General features: G+C 39.4%; 1 protein-coding gene across 5 annotated transcripts in view; it reads left to right on the top strand.

Annotated features, from left to right (window-relative positions):
• Nucleotides 1-19,504, top strand: part of plxnb2b (plexin b2b) — a 195,003-nt gene that overhangs the window by 129,560 nt on the left and 45,939 nt on the right. For all 5 annotated transcript variants that reach the window (XM_067379119.1, XM_067379118.1, XM_067379115.1 and 2 more), the window contains one exon: nt 17,840-18,951. In XM_067379119.1, coding sequence (XP_067235220.1) covers nt 17,842-18,951 — 1,110 coding nt within the window. In that variant the 5' untranslated portion in view covers nt 17,840-17,841. The remainder of the gene's footprint in view (nt 1-17,839; nt 18,952-19,504) is intronic.

The raw sequence follows: 19,504 nt of genomic DNA, 5'->3' as shown, positions 1-19,504 counted from the left end.
AGTGAAACAGTTAAATATAGTATTTTATTAATATTAAATATAATATTTTTTATTTAAAATCTTTCTAAAAATTGCATTTGAAAAATTAATCCAGCTTTGATCACAGAAATAAATTATGTTTTAGTGTAGGATTGTCAAACGATTAATTGCGATTAATCGCAAATAAAATAAAAGTTTGAGTTTGCATAATATGTGTTCTGTGTGTAAGTATGTATTATATATATATATATATATATATATATATATATATATATATATATATATATATATATATATATATATATATATATATATATATATATATATAATATACACACACACACACACACAAACAAATGAATGTGTATATTTAAGAGAAATATGTTATGTACAAAATATTTTTATTTATATATAATATAAATTATATAAAAATATAAATGAATACATATACTTGTAAATATTTCTCAAGTATATACATGAATGTGTTTGTATTCATATCTACATAATAATTACACACAGTTTATTTTGTATGCGATTAATTGCGATTAATCTTTTGACAGCCCTATTTAAAGTATATTAAAATAGAAAAACATTTTTAAATTGTAATAATATTTCACAATATTTCTGTTTTTTCTGTATTTTTGATTAAATTAATTCAGGCTTGATGAGCATAAGAGACTTCTTTCAAAAATATTAAAAATATATAAGTTTCCAAACTTTAATTTAATATAATCTTTTTACTGTTTAATTTAATAAAAGAAATTGAATTTAATATGTTCATATGTTTATGATTTTATTTTTTTCATCTGTATGGGTCCTAGACAAGCATAACATAATAGGACCCTATACATATGACACATTTGCAAAATGCTTCTTTGCCAAACGATGAAAGCCTGTAAAAAGTTTTTGACCTTCATATTTTAAAAAGAATCTGTTTACCCTGTATCCAAAGTTGAAAAACACCTAGACGCATATGTCGTCTCTGTTCGCTCTGTCAGTCAGACGTCTCCTCATGACTCCAGAGGAGCAGAGAAATTGGCTTTACTTAGTAGAGCAAGACACACAGATAGAGCAAGTCAACTCCATCTAGAACTCCATTCAGGGATTGAATCATCAGTTTCCATTTGGACCTTCTCCACCAAATTGAAAATGAATGTTTGTGCAGCTTGGCCTCGGACATGGCGCTCACCCCGAAGTTTAGAGTGCTTGTGAGATGATTTTGGAAGTGGACCGGGGACAGACCCCGAGCTTGGATGAGCCGCTGATGCCACAGGTGATAATCACAGCCGTGTTTGTGTGCTCAGGGTGGCTGTAATTATCAGCAGAAGGCTGTGGAGATAAATGCTCGGGAATGAGAGCAAGCGTCTGGCAGGCGGCACAGTTATCTGAGCCGAGGTTGAGCGTCGATAGCTGGCGAGAGAGATTTTAACAGTAGCGTGTCGGCTAAAGCCTGGCTTTGATGTTGCCCAAACCCGCCTGAGCCCTACAACATTTCCTTATAGGCAAGATATGAAAGGATAACGAGTATGTGTGTGATCATATCTGGAGTGCGTCGCTGTTTAGTCATGTGGGAAATTCTACCACTTATTTAAACCAATGCCAGCACAATAAAGGGAGATCTCAGGTGCCTCAGACGGCTTTATTTTAGTTGTGAACTTCGACTGCTTTGTATCACATCCTTAAGTCTCCTTTTCCTTTAAAAGGGACATATCATGAAAGACAGGATTTTTCTTGCTCTTTGAGATTTGAAAGACTGTAAAAGTTAGTTTCAATAATGTAAAACACCTCCTCAGTTCAACCACTGCATTAAAGGGATATTTCAGCCTAAAATGAAAATCATTTACTCTCTCTGGTGTTGTTCTAATGCCGTATGCTCTTTTTTCTTTCATTGAACACAAAATGAGAATTTAAAAAAAATGTCCCGCTTGCGCTCATCCGTGATGGCAGTGAATATGTGAAAATGCAGCTTAACTTAAATCGTTGTAATTAAAGAAATCTTCGGAATATAGACCTACGTTTTAAATAAGACACTCAGCAAATTGCTGAAGTGAAAACACTTCAAAGTATGAAAAAGTTATAGAAGTTTAAATTTACTGTAAATCAAATTTACTGTACTATTTCTTTAATATTATATAAAATATGTATATTTTACAAAATTATTTTACTCTAAAATTGATATAAAATCGAAGCCACTATGCCATTATGCTAACCAAGTTGTGTTCCAAATTTGAAGTTAATATCACAAAAATTGAAGTTCCCATGAGATTTTGTTTAGGCGTTGTACCGAAAATAACCACCGGGTGTCATCTACATTTCATTGTAATTTTTTTTATGCATTCTCCTGTAACAAAATATTAAATTTCTGTCCAAATATCATGAAACAGACAGCAAATATGGAAGCTTGAGATTCAGACATTTCTGACGAAATGTTTTGTCAAGATTAAAAAAGTAAATTTTGTCAAATAATTTTTTTAATATGAAACATGACAGCGCCCACTAGGGGGAGGAGGCCGCTAAAAGGATTTAAAGTACCATTTACATGGTAACGCAATGTTCAATTTCGAAATGTTTTTCACAGGATGAATTCTATGTTAAGCTTTCGAATGATACCTAACTTATGATGATTACTAAAATATGATATAAATAAATAAAAACGCGTCCTGCTAGCGGGACGGTGACAGTTAAGGGGTGATAAAAAAACACTAAAAGTATCACAGAATGATCCCATGCAAAACGTGCTGTATATAACAAGTGTTCTGGGGATTTATGATATGACATTTAATGTATTATTTAAAGAAAATCCTGGCCTTTTGCCATGGATCTTCTGTGCAAAGCTACGCGACGTGTGCTTTCGTAAGATTCTGTTAGCGCCGTGGTTCATTCCGTCTCGCCCAGAAAAAGCAAACAAGTTGTGAGAAATCAAGGTTGACAAAAAATGGACATGAAATACAATCCACGTACCTTCTTCTCTGAGGTGAATATATCCGCTGTGTTCATCGTAACAAGAAGTTATCACGTTCTTCACATCTGTCAACTGTCATTCTGACGGTCATCAGACAAACAATGTTCCGGAGATATTTAACGCATATTTATTAAAGGATTAGTTCACTTTCAAATAAAATTTTCCTGATAATTTACTCACCCCCATGTCATCCAAGATGTTCATGTCTTTCTTTCATCAGTCGAAAAGAAATTAAGGTTTTTGATGAAAACATTCCAGGATTATTCTCCTTATAGTGGACTTCAATGGAGCCCAAACGGTTGAAGGTCAAAATTACAGTTTCAGTGCAGCTTCAAAGAGCTTTAAACGATACCAGACGAGGAATAAGAGTCTTATCTAGTGAACCGATCAGTCATTTTAGAAAAAAATGTAAATGTATATGCTTTATATAAACAAATGATCGCCTTCCAACTGCTTCCGGCAAAACCGCACTTTCGTATTCTTCAAAAAGCTTACGCTGTATGTCCTACGCCTTCCCTATTCTACTTACGGAAAAAATGGAACTGGCGCTGCGTTCGTTCCATTAGTAGAAAAGGGAAGGCATAGGACATACAGCGTAAGCTTTTTGAAGAATACGAAAGTGCATCGATGTCCTCTACAAGGAGAATAATCCTGGAATATTTTCATCAAAAACCTTAATTTCTTTTCGACTAAAGAAAGAAGGACATGGACGTCTTAGATGACATGGGAGTGAGTAAATTATCCCGAAAATTTTATTTGAAAGTGGACTCATCCTTTAATCTTGATTTGTGTGCTTTTTCTGGGTGAGATGGAGTGAACTGCGGTGCTAATAGAGTCGTAGACGGTCAGCATTTTTGTTAAACAATACATTAAGGAGCCACCATTTTCAACTAAAAGCAGAAAACTTTTTATTCGTTTTGGTCATTCATTTACACGACAACAGCGTTTTGGGGACCTAAAAATGCAAACTTTTAAAAACGGGTGTCAAAGCGCACGTTTTTGAAAACGATACAGTTATCGTCTTTGTTTAAACTACAAAAACGTGAGGTTGTGAAAACAGTGACCTCATGCAACATCTCCATCTACTGGCCTGGCATGAATAATACAGCATTTTTAATAAATCAATCATTTTTCCAAACAAAAAATATCCTTTGCCTATCATCAGTAGTCCACATACCACTTGATTCCAAAGAGACAAAAATAAAAAGCATAAACAATTTAATAAGAAGCTATTCTCTTGTTTTCAAAGATACGCATTAATTTCACCATAAACCCTATTTAGTAAATTGAATTCTTGCTTGTTTTTATAAATGAATAATATTCTGTTAAATTGAGATGGTATTTTATTTATCCTGCAAGAGAGTCAGAGTTAAAACTAGATCATGAAGTAGTAATGAAAGCGTCTGTTGGGCCATCAATTTATTCTTTTTGAATTCAAGAAGCTGTGATGTACAATACAACCCTTTTAAAAACATTTCTAAAGCATTACTGAAAGAATCATCTCTCTGAATGGAGGTTGGCCCACGCTAGCCTGGGTCGCTCCTGACCGCCCGCCGCCTGCTGTGAGTGACAGTTCCCTGATCATCTCCCTGATTTTAGAACCTAATTATCCGACACGTCTGAGCGTCACTCGCCACTATCGCCCACTAGATCAACAGAGAGATGGACAGAGAGAGGGAGGACAGCCGCTAAAGCAGAACTAATGTGATATGAATCCCACCAGCACCAAAGCAGGAGAGAAATATAATTAAGGATCAGATGTCAGTCTGTTTGGATGCGCGCTAGCTACTTATAGCGCTGCCGAGGGAAGCAGAAGCGCTATTTTTAGAGCGCGGGATGACAGGAGGGGTCAGGCGTGACCGGTAGCCACTGTCCTTATGACACCTGCTCTGGCCTGAACCAGGTGTGCGAGAGATAAACGTGTGCGAGAATTGCTGGCCTGTGCAGAAAAAAATCGCGAGAATCACCTTAGCATAGTAGGAGAGCGTGCGGTGTTGCAGCATCCGCGCTTTATATCTGACCTCTTTGTTTTGAGCCGCTTTTGTTGGAGTTTGTGCTTTTCGGCCGGAGACTTTCAGAAGTGCTGAGGGGACAGAAAGGGCCCGGACGGCCGGCGAGTGGACTGGCGGGTGTCTGCTCGTTTACAGCGGTGACATTTCGTGGAGAGGGATGTTGTGAAAGCGCAGACGCATGTATGTTGATCTTAAGGAAAGGTCAGGCCTGTCTCGACGGAGCTAATCAACTGCTGCTCTCTCCAAACCGCTGTGCGGGTCCCGAGCGCTCGTGAACGTTAATCTTCATTTGCATGCATTTGTAAATGTGTGTGAGTGTGTGGTCAGGGGTTTGCCTTAGGTGTGTGAGCTGCACATGAACTTAATTGGTGAAAGTTGTAGTGCTAGTAATTATGGGGAAGGAGAGAGAGGATGAATGGGTTCAGGACACGACATGGGCTGGATTCAAATGAAGGGTATTGTTGGCCTGAAGTGTGTGTCATGTTTATCAGTGGCGTGCAGCACGCTGCAAAGTTTTCTTTCATCCCATGATTTGTTGCAAAACTTTACAGTACTGCAGATAAATGAAAATAAGTTGTAAAAATGGTAAAATAATTCAGTTGAATCTAGTTTTACTTGTTATTTGTAGCAGAACATTTGACAATTTTTGTGGCAGAGAAGTTTTCTGTTTATCTATCTATCTGTCTGTCTGTCTGTCTATCTTTTGTCTGTCTGTCTGTCTATCTTTCGTCTGTCTGTCTGTCTGTCTATCTATCTATCTATCTGTTTGTGTCTGTCTGTCTGTGTCTATCTGTCTATCTTATCTTTCATCTGTGTGTGTGTGTGTGTGTGTCTGTGTGTCTGTCTATCTGTCTGTCTATCTGTCTGTTTATCTGTCTTGTCTATCTGTGTGTCTGTCTGTCTATCTATCTATCTTTTCTGTCTGTCTGTCTGTCTATCTTTCGTCTGTCTGTCTGTCTGTCTATCTATCTATCTATCTATCTATCTATCTATCTATCTATCTATCTGTCTGTCTGTCTGTCTGTCTGTCTGTCTGTCTGTCTGTCATCTGTCTATCTTATCTTTCGTCTGTGTGTGTGTGTGTGTCTGTGTGTCTGTCTGTCTATCTGTCTGTTTATCTGTCTTGTCTATCTGTGTGTCTGTCTGTCTATCTATCTTTTCTGTCTGTCTGTCTATCTTTTGTCTGTCTGTCTATCTATCTGTTTGTGTCTGTCTATCTATGTATCTATCTATCTATCTATCTATCTTTCGTCTGTCTGTCTGTTGTCTGTCTGTCTATCATCTGTCTCTCTTTCTTTCGTCTGTGTGTGTGTGTGTATCTGTTTTGTCTATCTATGTGTCTGTCTGTCTGTCTGTCTGTTTATCTGTGTGTATATCTATCTATCTATCTGTCTGTCTATCCATCTATCTGTCTCTGTGTCTGTCTGTCTATCTATCTATCTATCTATCTATCTATCTATGTGTCTGTCTGTCTGTCGTCTGTCTATCTTCTGTCTGTCTCTCTATCTGTCTCTCTTTCTGTCTGTCTGTCTGTCTGTCTCTCTTTCTGTCTGTCTATCTGTCATCTATCTATCTATCTATCTATCTATCTATCTATCTGTCTGTCTGTCTGTGTTGTCTGTCTGTCTGTCTGTCTATCTATCTATCTGTCTGTCTGTCTGTCTGTCTGTCTGTCTGTCTATCTGTCTATCTGTCTGTCTGTCTATGTATCTGTCGCAAAGAATGATCACACTTTAAAGGCCTGTTCACACCAACAATAACAATAACTATATTAGCGTTCATACCAGCGTCCAGTACTGTTCTTGTTCTAAGCGCTCACTTCACTTTTGTCATCTGCCGCTTTAAAAGCTAAAGTCTGATAGATTCTGATTAGCTGTTAATGCTTTAATCGTTCATCAGCTAGAGAAAAAAAAAACAGTTTTGAAAGTGATTCCAATTATGTTTCTCTGTGCTGTTATCATTATAGTTGTGGTGTGGACTGATATTCTTTTCAGAATGATTTTTCGAGCTATATCGATACCTACTATATGTGAACAGGCACTCTTCTTATTTGAATGCTGGTAGTTTAAATTCCAACACCACAAAAATTTCTTGCAGTAATGTATTACTCCCTCTCTCTCTCTCTCTCTCTCTCTGTCTGGTTAAAGGCTCTCATTAGTGCGTAGAGACCAGGGGGATTTGCTGAGTTCGGGTGGCTCTGTAATGCAGAACCATCACAGCCTGATAATTGTGTTTGTATTGCAGTTACCCAGCGGCTCTTTGACTGACAGCTCGGGAGCGCTGAGTGTTTTGTGCTGTCGGAGACTCCAAAACCAGAATGAGCAGAACCACTAAACATGCATAAAACACACTACAGCACTATCACAAAAATGATATTTTTAGTGTAAAAGACACAGATACTGATGAAAGAAAAACATGTTTTGCAGCATGCTCAGCATACAAGAGCAACCCCCCTGCTATTGTTATAATTATTATTATTTTAAAAGTGAAAGATCCCTGGTAAAATCGGTGAATGTTCTATGTTATTGTGGCATGTAATAGTTATAAACACACACAGACTCCTGGTCCCCATGTCCCAGCAGAGCAGCGGTGTGTATCACTGTCAGTGACCTGCAAAGCTTTTATTGGCTTTATTTATTTAGCAGCCAGCGGGAGGAGAATCCGATTTCTCCTGCTCTCATCGTGTTGACATTCCGCCTGAAGATGCTGATGGCCGGTTCAAAGCACACAAGTGTTACAGGCACGCTCTGATGTTTGGAAGAGTCTAAACACACACACATTCAGAGCTCAGTCACTACTTGACTCTGACCTTTGACCCTGATTTCACAAGCCAAACAAAAGTGCTCCCTCTTTTTTTCTCTTCTCTCCTGCTGCTGTATTTGCTGTATTATAGTGTTTACTGCATTCAGTTACACTCTATACTATATATATATATATATATATATATATATATAGATATATATATATATATATATATATATATATATATATATATATACACCCGATTCCAAAAAATTCCAGTATGTGGTCTGGCATTGTCATGTTGGAAAATGCAAGGTTTTCCCTGAAAAAGACGACATCTGGGTGGGAGCACATGTTGTTCTTGAACTTGGATATACCTTTCAGCATTGATGGTGCCTTTCCAGATGTGTAAGCTGCCCATGCCACACGCAATCATGCAACCCCAGAACAGTTTTCCACTTTGCCACAGTCCATTTACAATGAGCCTTGGCCCAGAGAAAACGCCTGCGCTTCTGGATCATGTTTAGATATGGCTTCTTTTTTGATCTATACAGTTTTAGCCGGCAACGGCGAATGGCACGGTGGATTGTGTTCATCGACAATGTTTTCTGGAAGTATTCCTGAGCCCACGTTGTGATTTCCATTACAGTAGCATTCCTGTATGTGATGCAGTGCCGTCTAAGGGCCCGAAGATCATGGGCATCCAGTATGGTTTTCCAGCCTTGACCCTTACGCACAGAGATTGTTCCAGATTCTCTGAATCTTTGGATGATATTATGCACTGTAGATGATGATAACTTCAAAATCTTTGCACTTTTTCTCTGCGAAACTCCTTTCTGATATTGCTCCACTATTTTTCGCCGCAGCATTGGGGGAATTGGTGATCCTCTGCCCATCTTGACTTCTGAGAGACACTGCCACTCTGAGAGGCTCTTTTTATACCCAATCATGTTGCCAATTGACCTAATAAGTTGCAAACTGGTCCTCCAGCTGTTCCTTATATGTACATTTAACTTTTCCGGCCTCTTATAGCTACCTGTTCCAACTTTTTTGGAATGTGTAGCTCTCATGAAATCCAAAATGAGCCAATATTTGGCATGACATTTCAAAATGTCTCACTTTCAACATTTAATATGTTATCTATATTCTATTGTGAATAAAATATAAGTTTATGAGATTTGTAAATTATTGCATTCCTTTTTTATTCACAATTTGTACAGTGTCCCAACTTTTTTGGAATCGGGTTTATATATATATGCGTGTGTGCTTGAGAGAGAGATAGTGAGAGTGTGTGAGAGAGACAGTGTGTGTTTGTGTGTGCTTTTGCCTTTGTTCAGACTGGAAAGTTACCATCATTCATTAAATTTTTTATTAGACTTTATTTGAATTACATTTTTTTATTCTATATTAAAAGATGCTTTATATATATATATATATATATATATATATATATATATATATATATATATATATATATATATATATATATATATATATATATATAATATATAGTATAAGTAGTATTTTATTTATTTATTTAAATTTCTCATCATCTTATATTGTCCCCATAATATTATCCCCATCAATAAATCTGTCTAAAAGGCCAAAAATGAAAGAAACTCCTCTCACTTCTCTGTGAAATGGAGCCGCAGTAGAAAAATCAAGCTTCATGGTTCAACTGACTTAATGGATGCAAAGCTACTTCATTAGAGACAATAAGGTGTGTAATAGATTCACGGTGGCGTCACAACAGTTTGAAGTGTGTGACTGAAAAATGAGGGGAAAAGAAATGAGAAATCGGAGGGAGAGAGAAAGGCACGGAGGAAAGGATGGACGGATAATAGAAAGGGATTGGTGGAGAATTTCTCTCCACCGTTCCATATTTAATCTTGTTTGGCCTGGGCCAGCTGTGTCCGCCATCCACACACAATTCCTGCGTTCCCAGCGGAGACTTGGCTTCGCCAGAAGGTGCAAAGAGGACCAGTAAGTGCTGGATCCAATCCTGAAATGCAGAAGTGTGTGTGTGTGTGTGTGTGTGTGTGTGTGTGTGTGTGTGTGTGTGTGTGTGTGTGTGTGTGTGTGTGTGTGTGTGTGTGTGTGTGTGTGTGTGTGTGTGTGTGTGTGTGTGTGTGTGTGTGTGTGTGCAGAACACAGCTGGCAGCAGTGTTGAGTGGAACAATAAACGGTCAGATGAGCCCAGACATGGATGGGCACACACACACACAGCAGAGGTGCGCTCCTGCCACAGTCTAGTCCTCAGGCCAGATTGTTAATGGCTCACACCGCTGGCCTTGTCGCCATGGCGAACCGCTTGCGCGCTCCATCAAATGAAAATAAATGAAGAGCCGGTCGGGATAATCACTCATATGGAAATTCAATGGAGACTCTGACGGGAACTTCACTGCGCACTTTCAGACCTCTTCGGCTCACAGGAGCGCTGCGGACCACATCCAGCTATCCGTCTGCCTATCTGTCCGTCGATAGGTGTGTTCGACATCGGCTACGGCTGGATGCAACGAATCGGCGAGAGTAGCTGAAAACAGAGACGAAGTTAGGGCTGGACGATTAATCGAAAAGTAATCAGAAATTCAGAACGTTATTTCGTTTTTTTTTAATCCTGTTAGTACTTCCCACTTAAAAACATACTAGCGCGCTTGTAGCCACGTGACTCCGCCCCGTCCAGTCAACACGCAGGTGAACGCCGAGTCAACACACAGAGACGGCGCGCGAGCTGTGAGCCTTACGTCTTCATTACACTTTGTCAGTTGTATGTGTTTTAAGGTTTGCCAATTTAGACATTCAAGCGATTTAAACGATTTAGACGATCGAACCATAGATAAAATAACTGCTGAAAGTGAGCTGTTATGATCACTCTTTCAAAAGGAAAAAATATCCCACCTTTAATAGTCAAGCCTATTAACAGTACAAATTTGTAAGTGAACTATGAGGGGGGGAAAAAACAAACAAACAAAATAATCGTTCATTAATCGTAATCGAGGTAAAATGTTCAATTAATCACGGTTTTGATTTTAGGTCATAATCGTCCAGCTCTACATGAAGTCGGACACTTTCTGCTTCTCGTAGCGACGCTCGCGCTGCGTTTGCATACTTTATCACAGCTGAAGTGAAATAAATGCAATATTTGACTAATACACTGACGTTTCAGAGACAGTTTCATTCAATACTTTATGTCCTGCTTACAGCGTCTGTTTTTACAAGAGTAAAGTTCAACATAAGCATATATTATTTAAATACCAATGTAGTGGGGTCTACGTTTTTATCAGTTTTAAACATGACAACGTTTGTTAACGTTATATATATATATATATGTGTGTGTGTGTGTGTGTGTGTTATTTGCCTTCATTCAGATTATGAAATTACACAATACTGAATTCATGCAGCATGTTGGAGTATGTGAACTACCAGTCAGTCTACAACTAAAAATGATCCATCTGTAATAAAGACACAAGTTTTGTGCAGACCTCTAATAACTCCACCCATTCCGTGTTTGGGTCCTTGTGTTCTGCTTGAAACATGGCTTTTTGTGTATTTGACAGCTTGAACCCAACCGTGTCCTGTAATCTTCAGTGGCGCAGGTGAAAGACACGTGTGGACTTGCCTTGAAGCAGCAGGCAGTGAATCTGAGAGCTTGTGAGATCTAACAAGGCCGTTTTTCCTGCAGACGTCGAGCTGAAGGTGTTTTGTTCCTTCGCCTGACTGAGGAGAAAACGGGATTATCTCTCTCAGGCAATAATAAACCTACGCTAATGAGTCTTCTTTTCTCTCTGTCTGTCTCTCTCCTGGAGGTAAACCCCTCTGTTCTTCAGTACAGTTATAATTTAACACTCCTGGCTCTCCGCTTGGATTCCTCCAGATGTTTTCGCTTCATTAGTGCATTACTTGTTTCTTTATTATTTATTGACACGTTTTGAGACCACATTTGCCCTCGGCTAATTCTGTATCTGTCGTCAGGTAAAGAGTTTGTTTTTTCTGTCGGCCCTCAATGTCCTGTTGGAGTGGGCCGCAGTGGCTCTGAGCCCATTGGTGTTGAGCCCTGCTGCGCCGGTATTGCGTGATGTCGAGCCGCAGCACTTTGATCCTGCGCAAATTTCAGGATTAGCGGCCGGATTAACGGCGCGTGTGATGGATGAAAGAGCCCGCCGCACGGGGACAGGAGACCGGATCCGCACGCGATGACCTATAACCGCACATCTGAGGGAATTTGTATGGCAACAGACGGTTTTTGGGGCTGGATGTGAGCGATTTGCATGCATAAGCAAACGAATCTTTGAAGCTACATGCCGTACAATGAGAGAGACAGAGCAGGAATTCGGTCACCCTAATCAGAGTTTAAAGACTCTGTCTCTCGAAGAAGTTTTGTGTCAGGGAAAAGTTTCCCTCTACATGTTTTAATGAAAAGGTTTTTGTCTTTCATCGTGCTTAAACAAGGGAGCGCAGAGCCTTTTATTTTTCCGCCCTTCAGCCAAGAAACTGCTTTGCCCCAGATATCAGCTGTTCGTTTGGAGTTTCTTTCATAAGACCTGTGTGCGCTTTAGTCAGTGGGAATGTATGTTGTGTCCTGTGATAATGTTCAATCATGTATTTACATGTACAAAAAAACACTGTTAACTATCAAAAATCAGCTTTTACATGATTATACTATAATTTATTTATTGACCTTAGATGTTAGGTTGGTTGCTAGGGTTTTTAGGGGGTTTCCAGGGTGTTCTGGGTGGTTGCTAGGGTGTTCTAGGGATTTTCCAGGGTCGTCACTAGAGTGTTGGTAGAATGTTATGGTGGATTCTATGGTGTTCTGAATGCTTGCTAGTGTTCTATGGAGTTTCTAGGGTGTTTTGAATGAGTGATATGGTGTTTTATGTGGTTTCTTGTACATTTTAGATGATTGCTAGGTCTTCTGGGTCATCACTGGGGTGTTGGTAGGATGTTCTGGGGGTTTCTAGGGTGTTCTGAATGGTTGCTACTGTTCTATGGAGTTTCGAATGAGTGATATGGTGTTCTGAGTGTTTGCTATGGTATTCTAGGGGGGGTTCTAGTACATTCTAGATGTTTGCTACTGTAGGTGTTCCGGGTCATCACTATGGTGTTGTTTGGAAGTTCTTTGGGTTTCTATGGTGTTCTGAATGGTTAGTACTGTTTGTATGGAGGTTATAGGGTGTTTTGAATGATATAGATATGGTGTTCTTGGGGGTTTCTAGGGTGTTCTATGTGGGTGCTAGGGTGTGCAAAGGGGTTTCTAGGGCTTTTGTGCTTTCTAGGGTGTTCTATGTGGTTTCTATGGTGTTCTAAGGTGTTTCTATGGCGTTTTGTGGTTTCTGGAGTGTTCTGTGCGGTTTCTAGCGTGTTCTCGGCAGTTTCTGTTGTGTTCTAAGGGGTTTCTATGGCATTTTGTGTTTTTTAGTTTGTTCTATGTTGCTTCTGTCATGTTCTAAGGGGTTTCTATGGTGTTTCGAGTGTTCTGTGAGGTTTCTAGTGTGTTCTATGTGGTTTCTAGGGTGTTTTGTGGTTTCTAGGGTGTTCTGTGAGGTTTTTAGTGTGTTTTATGTAGTTTACATGGTGTTCTAAGTGGTTTCTAAGGTGTTTTTTTTTTGGGGTTTTTTAGAGTGTTCTGTGAGGCTTCTATTGTGGTCTCTGTAGTTTCTAGGGTGTTCTAGGGCTTTCTGTGGTTTCTGGGATGTGAGGTTGCCAGTGTGTATTATCCAGTTTAGGGCTTTTTGTGGTTTGTTCTAGATGATTGCTAGGGTATTTTGGGTCATCACTAGAGTGTTGGTAGGATTCTGTGTGGTTTCTATGGTGTTCTGAGTGTTTGCTATGGTGTTTTAAGGGGTTTGTAGTATGTTCTGGATGATTGCTAGTTGTTCTGGGTCATCACTAGGGTGTTGGTAGGATATTCTGGGGGTTTATAGGGTGTTCTGAATAGTTGTTACTGTTCTATGGAGTTTATAGGGTGTTTTGAATGAGTGATATGGTGTTCTAGGGCAGTGGTTCTCAACTCCAGTCCTCGGGACCCACTGCTCTGCACATTTTGTATGTTTCTCTTATCTGACACACTCAGTTCAGTTCATGCAGACTCTCCTAACGAGCTGATGATCGAAATCAGGTGTGTTAAATAAGGGATACATACAAAATGTGCAGAGCAGTGGGTCCCGAGGACTGGAGTTGAGAAACACTGTTCTAGGGGGTTTCTAGGGTATTCTATGTAGGTGCAAGGGTGTTTAAATGGGTTTCTATGGCATTCTGTGGTTTCTAATGTTTTCTTTGAGGTTTCTAGTGTGTCCAATGTGGTTTTAGGGAGTTATGTGAGGTTGCCAGTGTGTATTATCGGGTCTCTAGGGCGTTTTGTGGTTTCTAGTGTGTTCTGTGTGGTTGATAGGGGGTTTCTGGTTAGGACAAAAACTCTGGTAACATTTAAACGATATCTTTCTCATGTCATGTTGTCACGTCAAGTCTGATTAGGACATGGTGTAAGAGATTTTTTTTAGCTGTTTTATTGTCCACCAAGTGAAAATAGCATGGCTTGTGCTATCATTCATGTTCATGGAACACGCCCTAAGTATGAGCAACCATATAAGTGTTTGTCGTAGCAAGCACTACTAATTGACCTCACCTTTATACTTGCTTAACCACGAAATTCAACACCCCAACAAATTAGCATCTTAATTCTGTTTCGTCATTTGCCTTAATTGAGACAGACGGCTAAGTTTCCTCCAAGGCTGCTCTCCGCGCTGATGGTCATAACAGAATTAATGGACGCAGGCCAGTGTGTCTTGACCTTCTGTCCTGCATTACAAACACACATGTCAAGGTAATTGGATCCCTGAAGATATATGTGTGATTCTTAAGCGAAGTCTCTGTCGCTGATCTATATGTCCACGTCCCATTTCCTTTGTGTCCATGAGCTCAGTATTGAGTTAGAGCTGCTGAAATGTCCTTTCAGGTCTAGCGCTGTCAGTAAATGCAGTCATTTATCTTCCTATATTAGAGGTTAAATATTATATGATTCCTTTCAAGCACCTGCAGGCAGATGCATTGAGATGGTCTTTGCTCCTATAGTGCTCCTAAACCCAATCCCAAAGTAAATCTCTGAGCAAAATTGGATTGCTCAGAGATTGCTCTTTCATAGCTCAGGAAAGTTGATGGAGTTTTAATTTCAGCATCAACTTTGTCTTGATGTTTCTCCTCAGATTCCTCGAACATGCACAAAACAACTGTTGACAGAAAGAGTCAATTGAGAAGATGTGGATGACAGCTCAGATCATTTGGTTTTGGGAGACTTTGATGAGTTTATATTGAACTGACTTTTGATTGGAGACTTTAGAGGAGACTTGTGAGATTTCTAGGGTCTTTTTTTCAGGGTCTGTCTTCTACAGGGTCAGTCACACTTTTGGACACAAGAAAAAAGTCTCAATTATTGCTCCATTTAACCTAAACAGTTGAGATATTGGAGATTGTATTTGTGATTTTTCTCTCCTTCAGGGTCAATCACACTTCAGACAGAAGCAAAAGTCTCCATTTCCTTTCCATTTAGTCTCATTGGTTATTTTTCTCTCCTATAGGGGCACACTTTCACTCCCAAGCCTCCATTTGGTCTCCATTTAAACTCATTGCTGTTTAGGAGAAACAACTGAGATGTTACATAGACCTCATTTGCGATTCTTTTTATCAAACCAAGCAAAAGTCTACATTTTCTGTCCATTTAAGCTCTTTGCTGTTTAGGAGAAACAATTGAGACATTAAAAAAAGTGTGGTGTTGTTCCCTACAGAATCAATCAAGCTTGCAAACACATTCAGAAGTCTCTTTTACTGTCTAGGAGAAACAATTGAGACATTGCAGAGATCTGATTTATTGGTGATTGGTCACACTTTTGAATCTATCTACACCCGAGTTACACCTAAACCACTGCTGAAACAAATCATACAAGAGCAAAAATGTCCTTAGGACAAAGTAAAAGAATAACAAACCACTTCCCGAAAAGAGGGCAAACAACGCAAACCAATTTAAGCCACCATTCCAAATTAAAAAGAATTGTTTAAGGGTATGAACTAAAAAGGGCAGATGCATTTACGTGAAGAAATGGAATTTGTAATAAATGAGCTTCGTGATCAGCAGGGAGAAGGGAAAAAAGATGAAAACTGCCAATAGAAGGGCAGGGGTTTTTATGTAAATGAATGTGAGAGCTGAAATTAACTCAACCCTCAGGGTGAGTGCGTTATCACTTCGCAGCGTCGATGGAACTCCAGGGAATGGCAGGTTAACATCATAAAACAGCCGCCCAGGTTTGAGCTTCGTTAGGCTTTTTAATTTGAAGAATGTTTCTCTGAAGGGATGAATGGGCCGAGAGATTGAGCACCATGGTCAAGCCAACCTGTAGTGACCTTCACCAACTGTTGTAGCCATAATGTGTTTGTGCGTCAACCTCGTCTTTTTACAGTAATGACTATTTTGCTGGTTGTTGGGATGTTCTGAGGGGTTGCTATGGTGCTCTGGGTGATTTCTAGGGTGTTGCTAGGATGTTCTAGGAGGTTGCAACGGTGTTCTTGTGCTTGCTAGGGTGTTGCCAGTATGTTTTAGTGGGTTTCTATGGTGTTTTGGGTAGTTGCTTTGCTTCTACAGAGTGGTTTATAGGATGTTTTAGAGCAGTGGTTCCCAAACTTTTTAGAGAGTCGTACCCCCTGAGGCATTTAACATCCTTCTGCATACCCCCTCTCTTCCACTTAGACTGCAGTCATACCTTTTCCATTAAGGGACAATATCTGCTCAAAATCAAAAATTGATTTTCCAGTTCATTTTTTACCTTTATAAAATAAATAATGTTTTAAATAAAAAATGTTTCATAAAGCAATATGCAGAGATGGGAAAAACTAAGTGATACTTTTAAATATTAAACTAAAATTCCCAGTAGGTGGCGGTATGTAAGGAAACTTATTTCCACCACAGAATAAAACAATTTAAAATGAATTTGCGACTTTTATCTCACAATTCTGACTTTTTTTCTCGCAATTGCGAGTTTAGATCTCAAAATTCTGACTTTTCTCAGAATTGATAGCTATAAACTCGCAACTGCGAGTTGTAAAGTCCAATTCTGAGGGGAAAAAATACTGACTTTTTTCCTCAGAATTGCACGTTTATATCTCACAATTCTGACTTTATAACACACAATTGTGACTTTCTATAATGCAATTATGACTTTTTTTCTCAGAATTGCTATTTCTCACAATTTTGACTTTTTAACTCACAATTGCGACTTAATATCATGTAATTCTGACTTTTTTCTCAGAATTGCATTTGTCACAATTCTGACTATAACATGCAATTGCGACTTTATATCACACTTTTTTTTTTATTCAGTAGCAGAAACAAGCTTCCATAGGTATGTCACTGTCTTAATGAGTGAGTAATCGAGTCATTCATTCAGTAACGATGCAAATGGCTGCATTTATGAATGGGTTATTGAATCATTGACTCTCGCGATTCGTTCAAAGCTGCAGATTCGTTTACAAAATACCGCTGTGTGTTGCAGTTTTGCTGTGGCTTTCGTTGGAAGTAGTTTTTCATTGCAAAATAGAGCAAACAATGACAATACTGTTTAAAATGTACTGTACATCACTTGATATTACCCTTTTGTTACTCAATGCCACATTTACAATCGTGTGGATATTTGGGGAAAATTGCATTCTTGCTCGTATAATATATTATCAACATTAAAAACAAGAACTCACATGGGGTATGTTTTTGTATTGAAGAGGGGTTTTGAGACTTAAATCAATCTCTATGCACAGTCTCTGTCTATAGGCTATTTGTTCTTAATGCTAGTAAGTCCCCACTTTTACAAAGGTACATTGTCGAGAACAGATTTGCTAAGGCAGCATTATCTGCACACAATCTATCATATGCACACTGCTTGTGTGGATGCAGTCAGTTTTGACCGCAAAAGATGTCTTGACTGGATGTCATGTATTAACGTATTTTCTGGGGGTTAGTATGATGTCTTAGTGGGTTTCTGAATGGTTTTTAGGGTTCTACCTTAGCAAGCACTACTAATTAACATCTTCATACTCACTGAGACCCCAACATCTGAACTTAGCATTTTTTCATTTGTTCTAATTCAAACCTTTTTTTTTACAGCAATGGCCACCTGGTTACCAGCGGTCCTACTGGTGCTACAAGTAACCGCTGCATCCTCTGAAGAGCCCATACTCGAGTTTTCCACAGACACGCCCATCAATAACGTGGCACAGGACTCCCAGACCGGGCTTGTTTACCTGGGTGCGGTCAATGCTATTTATCAATTGGACTCTTCATTGAACCTTGAGGCCAGAGCAGAAACGGGGCCTAAGAAAGATGCGAGGGGTTGCACACCTCCTGTGTCTACTTGCCAGGACCTGAAAGACACCAACAACACCAATAAACTGTTGCTGGTTAATTCGGCTAACGGGTCACTGATAGTCTGTGGGAGTTTGTACCGAGGAATCTGCTCTCTGCTCAACCTCACCAACGTCAAAGAGCAGATATACTACAGCGACAGCAAAGGGGAGCGGACTTATGCCGCCAGCACCGAAGAGCATGTTTCCGTAGTGGGCGTCATGGCCACGCTCGAAATCGACGATAAACCATTCAACGTCTTTTTGGTCGGCAAGGGCTATGGAAGCATGGACAGCTCGAAACTCATCAGCACCAGAATCGTGCAGAACTATCGAGACTGGGTCGTGTTCGAGAGCATCATCGAGGCGTCTACGGTTCAAGCAGTTCCCTTCGTGCCGAAGTACCTGCACGACTTCCGCTTTGCCTTCAAAAACGACAACTTCGTCTATTTCCTCTTTTCGCGCACTCTTGGTGGAACGGACAACAAGAACTTTACTTTCGTTTCACGCCTCTGCGAGAACGACAATCACTATTATTCGTACACGGAGCTTCAGCTTAGTTGCGGCCAGAAGAATCGCTATAATAAAGTCCAGGCCGCGTATTTGACAGAGCCGGGGAAAGAGCTGGCTCAGGCCATGTCCGAATCTGGAGAGTACGGGAATGTTCGGGAATGGGATAAAGTCCTGTTTGTGGTGGCTAGCTCAGAGGAAGGGGCCACTGAATCAGCTCTGTGTATGTACCCCCTTAAAAACATCAACCAGAAACTGTTGGCCATAGTTACCGCTTGTTACACGGACAACGGCAAGATTGACGACAGATTAGTTGTGGAGAGTCCCTACACATCCAGTAAAGATGAGCCATGTGTCAAACACGTTGTAAGTAGCAGCTTTTCATAACATTGATCAATGACACACTTCTGTTTTGAGGCAGAAAAGTTATTTCCGTGCAGTTTAGCAACTAACAATATTTAGCTTCTCAACAGTGTATGTATAATGAGCTTCTATCAAATTTTGTAATTGTCAGTTAAAAAGGACATCACGTCCTTTTTATTTTTATTTAAAGAAAATAAATAAAAAGTAAAATGGTGTGTAATTTCCAATTATTGGATTGGAATCCAATGCCCCTCAATGCCTAAGGTGGTTACGGTCCTGATTTAAACCCATCATTTACTTGGAAATAAAGGAAAGGAATTTTTTGTGCTTAACATACAGCACCCGAAGGGTAGAGGTGTACAAAATGTGCTCTCTTGCAACCTGTTTTATTTCTGTGATGCAGTGAAGGAAGAAGATATAAGAAAAAATGTAGACATGTAAAAAAAAAAAAAAAAATGTCTTGGAGTCAGAGCAAATTATATTTCCATGAAAGATTAACAAGACAACAAGTCCAGAAACATACTGTATATTTAAGTAAGTACTTGTTGTACATTTA

The sequence above is a fragment of the Chanodichthys erythropterus genome, chromosome 24, assembly GCF_024489055.1.
Source record: "Chanodichthys erythropterus isolate Z2021 chromosome 24, ASM2448905v1, whole genome shotgun sequence".
In the NCBI taxonomy this organism is placed as follows: domain Eukaryota; kingdom Metazoa; phylum Chordata; class Actinopteri; order Cypriniformes; family Xenocyprididae; genus Chanodichthys; species Chanodichthys erythropterus.
Note: the sequence above shows the minus strand (reverse complement) of the source record. Positions and strands in the feature narration are given on the sequence as shown.